The sequence below is a fragment of the Pelophylax lessonae genome (genome assembly GCF_965119305.1).
Source record: "Pelophylax lessonae genome assembly, chromosome: 6".
NCBI lineage: Eukaryota > Metazoa > Chordata > Amphibia > Anura > Ranidae > Pelophylax > Pelophylax lessonae.
In genome coordinates, this window is record NC_138773.1 from 75,634,564 (window position 1) to 75,641,518 (window position 6,955).

General features: G+C 43.6%; 1 protein-coding gene across 1 annotated transcript in view; it reads left to right on the plus strand.

Moving 5' to 3' along the window:
• The first annotated feature begins 2,575 nt into the window (after positions 1-2,575).
• The window catches only part of LOC309558976 (UPF0488 protein C8orf33 homolog), a 42,822-nt gene continuing 38,442 nt past the window's right edge, over positions 2,576-6,955 (plus strand). Inside the window, exon 1 of the mRNA XM_082262083.1 lies at positions 2,576-2,656. Within this exon, the coding sequence (XP_082118209.1) occupies positions 2,648-2,656 (9 nt within the window). The 5' untranslated portion in view covers positions 2,576-2,647. The remainder of the gene's footprint in view (positions 2,657-6,955) is intronic.

Below are 6,955 nucleotides of genomic sequence, written 5' to 3' on the forward strand. Positions count from 1 at the left end.
AGGAAGACCTGCTGTGTTTCCTCCATGTGTTTTCCTCTATTCATGAGTTGGATAGACATATAGCTCCTACTATTAGTGTGGTTTTATTCCACGTCCTGCCAACATCTCTTAGTACATGCTGATAAGGACTGTAGAAACACATATAGCTCATAGTGGTCCCTCTTTTGCAGGGAATGGCTGTCTTTAACCACTTAAGCCCCGGAAGATTTTCCCCCCTTCCTGACCAGGGCCTATTTTGCGATTCGGCACTGCGTGACTTTAACGGACAATTACGCGGTCGTGCGACGCTGTACCTAAACAAATTTGACGTCCTTTTTTTTTTCCCCACAAACAGAGCTTTCTTTTGGTGGTATTTGATCACCTGTGCGATTTTTACTTATTGCGCTATAAACAAAAAAAACAGCGTCAAATTTTCAAAAATAACAATATTTTTCACATTTTTTTATATGAAATTCCCCCCCCAAAAAATGTAAAAATCAAAATTTTATAACATTTTGGGCCAATTTTTTTTTTTTTTTAACCATATGTTTGGTAAAAAAAATTGCAAAAAGCGTATTTTGATTGGTTTGCGCAAAAGTTATCGCGTTTACTAACAAAGGGAAAGATTTTTGTCATTTTTGTTGTTTTTTTTTTAACGCGTAATGGCGGCGATCTGCGTTTTTTTTTTTTTTTTGCGGGACTGCGACATTACGGCGGACAGATCGGACCCTTGACTGACATTTTTGACACTTTTGGGGTTACCAGTGACATTTCTACAGTAATCGGTGCTATACATATGCACTGTTACTGTAAAAATTACACTGGCAGGGAAGGGGTTAACTGTATTGGAGAGGGAGGGGTTAAGTGTGTCCTAGGGGTGTGCTTCTAACTGTGATGGGACAGGTCTCCTATTGTAAAAACAGAGATCAACAGTCCTATATAGTAGAACTGTCTGATCTCCTCCATTTTTACACAGGGGAGAATGACAGGCGGCTTGTTTACATTAGTCCGCCGGTCACACGCACTGACTCCTTAGGGAACGAGCCGAGGCGGGCACGCACTCGCCCGCTATTGGCTCACAAGCCGGTGACAGGCTAGTGACGTATATATACGTCACTTTGCCTGGCCGGGGCTGACCGCCGCAGTATATCTACTTGCGGCGGTCGACAAGTGGTTAAGTGTATACAAACCCTAAGGCTATGTTTAGATGTGCAGTTGAGAGGGGTTAAAAAATGCGCAGTTGAGCTGTGTCTTTAACCTTCCCCTCTTAAGCTGCAGTGACTGCGGACAGGGCTGTTTACATGCTGCAGTCGCAATGGTTTAACATAACATAAACTTATCATGGTATTGTGAATAGGGAAGTGTCACGTCCACTTGCAATACACACAGTTGTGTGTTTCTTTGGCAAAAATAAAGTTAGAACGGGTGTCCCATCACCTCGTCACTGCATATTGATTGCTCTTTATTCATCTCTGTCTTGGCTACAAATTGCTGAATGAAAGCGATTTCTAACAGAGCACAACCCAAAGCTGTAGCACTATCACCAGCGACTCTAGTGCTTGAAGCCCATCTCTATGGAAAGTAAGGATCTTTCTTTGTGGTAGGGCTGCCCCTGCATTGCAAATGTTAAATGCTTTTTTAGGGTACTTAAAAAAGCAGCTGGCGCTTTCCTCAATTCTCTGGCAGTGGACTGTTCTCTGCATCCTCATCTCCTTTGCAGGGCTATGGGCTCTGCATTGTACTTGAGGACAAGGCCATGCTTGGGAGGGGGGGGGGGGGGGTTGTGGGCAGATGGGGCAGGAGAGGCAGCTGCCTTGGGTGAAATTTTTTTTTTTTTTTGATGGGGTTAAACGTCAAGAGGCAGCAGCCCATAAAATACACATAGAGTACATTCAACTAAGCTGAGAGCCTGCCCTCACCCCTTCCATCATTTACTACCTGGGGGTTTCCCTACCTGAGCAAAAAAACAGTGATGTCTCCAGTTGGCTGACCACCCATCAGTTTTTTTTTTTTTTTGCACCTGACAGGCAGAAGCAACACAGTAGTGCTAATATCATAGATCCCAGCTGCAGAAGACAATTGGGGGTGCTCACAGCAGAGGGAGGGGGTGCAGTTTATCTTCACCCTGGACACTGGATGACCTTGTCCCAGCTTGATGAAGTCAGAGGACCTGTGACCACTGGAGCATAAGGGAAGAGTCTAGCAGCGCAGAAGGATCCTGCAGGAGCAGAGAATTTTTGATACTTTACAAGCTGTTAGTCACTGGCATTAGTAATATGAAGCAGCGGTTAACCTCTGCTACAAAAATCGCAATGTAACATCAGCCTATGGCTTCCATACTTCCTCACAATTGGTTTCCTTTACCCAGTCTTTTTTTTGTTGTCTATGAACTCTTCCTTGTCTATGTGATTACTAACATGGCAGAGGTGTCCCTTCCCTTATTCCTCCTTCTAAGAGGTGTCCCTCCCATCTCATCTCAAAAAGGTGGGGGCGTATGCGCATGTCAGGGCTATAAACAAATATTTTTGCTCCAGTTGAGATTTGATCATAAATAAAATTTAGTGACATATTTTGTTTTTCCTTTTTTCTTTTGCATAGTTTTTGCCATCTTTCAGCAATGCCCAAAGTTAACTCTCTGGTGATCATCGAGAAGTAGTGTTGAACAGACATGGAGGAGGTGAGTCTAAAGCTGGCAACGAAAATTTCAAACACTTTCAAGCAGCAAAAGTGGCTCCAGCCGAAACGTCTTTACAGAAGTGTTGTTAAGAGTCAGACCTTCTGCTAAGTTTTTATTTCTGTGTATAAGGGTGCGCAAAACAACAATTATAATAAAGATCCATATGAATGGGATGAAAATCCAATAACATAAATGTCATAAATATTCATGAATGGGTGACACTCAAGTGATCCATATAATAAATCAATTTAAACAGAAAAGTTCATAAGTGTCCATTAACCACCTCAATACAGGGCGCTTAAACCCCCTTCCTTCCCAGACCAATTTTCAGCTTTTAGCGCTGTTGCATTTTGAATGACAATTGCGCGGTCATGCAACACTGTACCTAAACCAAATTTATGTCATTTTTTCCCCACAAATAGAGCTTTCTTTTGGTGGTATTTGATCACCGCCAGGTTTTTTTCTTTTTTGGTGCACAAATAAAAAAAGGCCGAAAAGTTTGAAAAAAAAAAAAAGTTTTTTGTTTAGGTTATAAAATTTTGTAAATAGATACGTTTTTTTCCTGCACTGATGAGCACTGATGACGCCGCACTGACAGGCACTGATGGGGTGGCACTGATGGGGTGGCACTGATATGCAGCACTGATGGGCACTGATAGGTAGCACTGATATGCAGCACTGATGGGCACTGATATGCAGCATTGGTGGGCACTGATAGGCAGCGCTGATGGGCACTGATAGGCAGCGCTGATGGGCACTGATAGGCAGCGCTGATGGGCACTGATAGGCAGCGCTGATGGGCACTGATCGGCGGCACTGACGGGCACTGATAGGCACTGATGGGGGGCACTGATGGGCACTGATAGGCAGCACTGGTGGGCAATAATGGGCACTGGTGGGCGGCACTGATAGATGGCAATAACGGGCACTGGTGGGCAGCACTGATAGATGGCATTGGTGGGCAGCACTGATAGGGGGGCACCACTGGCAGGCTCTCTGAGCCCTGTTTGCCATCCCTGGTGGCCATGGTGGGCATCCCTGGTGGTCATGGGTGGGCATCCCTGGTGGCTCTAGTGGCATCCCCTCCCCCCAGGGCTGCACTGGTAATCAATCATCTGATTACCAGCACAGACCCCCCCTGTGATCAGTGAGTAATTAGAAATACTCACTGATCACCCCAGCTGCAGAATTGATCCTCTTCTCTTCTCCTCACTGACAGGATCTGTCAGGAGGAGAAGAGATCGAAGCCGTTACAACGGCTGTATTGACATTACATGACGGCTGTGATTGGTCACAGCCGTCATGTGATCAGGAGGGCCAATCACAGGGCCCTCCTGCCGAGGCTTGTTGCTCTGTGTCCTAGGGACACAGGCACATCGAGATCGCGCTGCTGCGCGTGCCCGCGGCGGCGCGATCTCTCTCCTTCTGAAGGACGTTCCGGAACGTCCATTCAGAAGGACGAGACTCCCACCCGGCCGTATATGTACTATGGCCCGGGTGGGAGGTGGTTAATAAAGTGATGAATGCAACTGAAGATGAAAAACAAAAGTGCTTCCAAATCCAAAATATAAATCCACCACCGAGTGAAGTTCCTCCTTACCAGACGGAAAAAGTAAGGTGCCAAAATATAACACATGTGCTGCAAACAAGGAAATCCCACAGTGCTCCAAAGCGCCTTGTGAAAACACCTGAATTGGTCTCTTACCAGATAGCAATCAAATAATTGCTTGCAAATGACTCTCAGAGAACCATACCTTCTCCTCCTCCTTCACATTTAAATAAATCTCTCCAGTATGTCACGCTGCCGATCACTTTTGATCCTGCTAGAAATCCAGTGTCCTTCCAAGGTCCTGTGTACTGAACCGAATTCTCAAATATTATCAGCCTTCCAAGCAATCTTCTGTAAACTCCATAGATGTCAGGGACCCTCCTCTGGATTGGAATGTAGAAAACTATTGCAAACATTCAATGGCTGTCTCCACCATCTTTCCGTCTGGTAAGGAGGAACTTCACTCGGTGGTGGATTTATATTTTGGATTTGGAAGCACTTTTGTTTTTCATCTTCAGTTGCATTCATCACTTTATTAATGGACACTTATGAACTTTTCTGTTTAAATTGATTTATTATATGGATCACTTGGGTGTCACCCATTCATGAATATTTATGACATTTATGTTATTGGATTTTCATCCCATTCATTTGGGTCTTTATTATAATTGTTGTTTAGCGCACCCTTATACACATCACATTTATTTATCTATTCATTAAGCACTGAATACCGGGAGCAGCTTCAACATCCTATCAGCGCACCCATGCCCCCAAACACACAAGTTTTTATTGCTGTTCCTGTTCTCATGTGGGACTTTTCTAGTTGCTTTCTGTACCAGTGACACTGGGACAGGAAATTAGAAGTTGCAGGTGTCACAGGAAACTGGAGAGGGCAATAAAAACCTGACAGATGTTCAAACCCCACTCCACTGTGCTAAACAAGTGTTCTTTTGTTGCTTTCACTGTCTGCATAAAAGACACTTTCTGTCCTAAGAACACCATGTCCCCAGAAGAGGAGGTGAGGATAAATCTTCTCAACTGGGACACAGATGGCAAACAACCCTTTTATAGATTCTCTTTTTTTTTTCCTCCTCTATACAAAATAAAGTTTTGGCTCACGTTCAGTGGGAATTGTCAGTGGTAGGTCACATCGATCAATTTGATTATTGGCTTTGATCTGAAGCTGGCTAAAAATGGTTTAAATCACTATCCTTTAGGGCAGGAAGTGCAACGTATGACTTTTAAGGAACTACAAGTAATAGGGAACCCAACTGCCCAGTTTTTTTTTTTTTTTTCATAAAGTTTATTGAAGAAAAGGTAATAAACAAAGTTCACAATTGAAACACTCAGTACAAATGAACAGGAAAGTTAACAATAAAATGTCCGATACATCTATTAACCAGAACTGTAACTGGGTGTCCTAAAGTAAGAGCATGTAAATGAGTAACGCTATTAATGTGAGACAGGTTAATGGGAAAAAACTTCTCCAAAGCATGGGGCTCTGTAGTGAGAAGGGTATGGTTGACAGACATATCTGCAAGGAAGGAAAGGTTGAATACGAGTGTCGTTTCAGACCTCGGTGTGACCTGCACATGCACATTGAGGTCTTTGGAGAGAGAGTGTTCATTGTGGGTTGATGGAGCATAAAACAAGGGCAAGGCTAAGAGGGGAGGAAAGAAGGATATTGTTGTTATTCATCCGCGGAGATAAGCTGACTCTTGTGAGGTAGGAGGGTCTGAAGAGAAGCTGAAGGAAAGAGGGAGAGGACGAGCATCTGCTCAGTTTTACTTCCATTTGTAATTATATAGTAGCTGGAGGGTTAAAGGTTGCACAGGATGCATATTTGTTACACAGGCTTCAGTCTCAAATCAGATTACCTCAGTTTGAGATCAATATAGGAGATGTATAAAGATACATTCACTTAGACTTTTAGGCCTTGTGCACCCAGATTTCAGCTTGTTGAAGATCAGTTTATACAGTAAGCACTTATAAAGCTGGCCATTCACTGTACAATCAGAAATCATTCAATCTCCTTTAAATTTACCAAAAATATGTAATATATGGACATACCTAAACTACCCCTTCTATCACCCGAAACACCTGGCTAATCCTTCCCTCCACCCCCCCCACCCGTCAGCTAGTGACAGTACCCACCCCTCCTGCTGCTGAAATAACTTTTAATTTTTCAAACAATCCTCTGTGTCTGATAATGTTGGGTTCCCCAGTGTGTGTGCCTTATTAAAAAAAAAAAAAAAGCCATTCTATATCTTATTTCAGAGCGCCTCTTGGCGTTCACGGATCGGCGCCTTTCTCCACCCCTCCTCCGGACTGATGTCAGCTGGGGATTTTTGACCCCTCCCGCTTTAGCTGTCAGATCGAGAGAGGGGAGAAGCGGCCAGTCACGTGAACGATGCTATAAAATAAGGTATATGACGGCATTTTTTTTACAAATCACATACACTGGGGCACCTAACATTATCAGACACAGAGGATTGCAAGAAGATAATATAGAGGCCTAACGACCACTTTAAAGGTAAGTAAATTATCTCTTCGGGGAAACCCATTCCTCCTTAGTCTAAAAACTGAACCTTTATGCTGGCCATATTTGGATCTAAATTTGGCAAAGTCAGCAGAGATCAGCTGAATTCGATCCATCTATATGCATTCCCATTCAACAGTAGTCAATCCAACCATTGACTTTTGATCCCTCGGCAATGTTGAAAAACCTTTGTTGATCAACTACAGAAGCC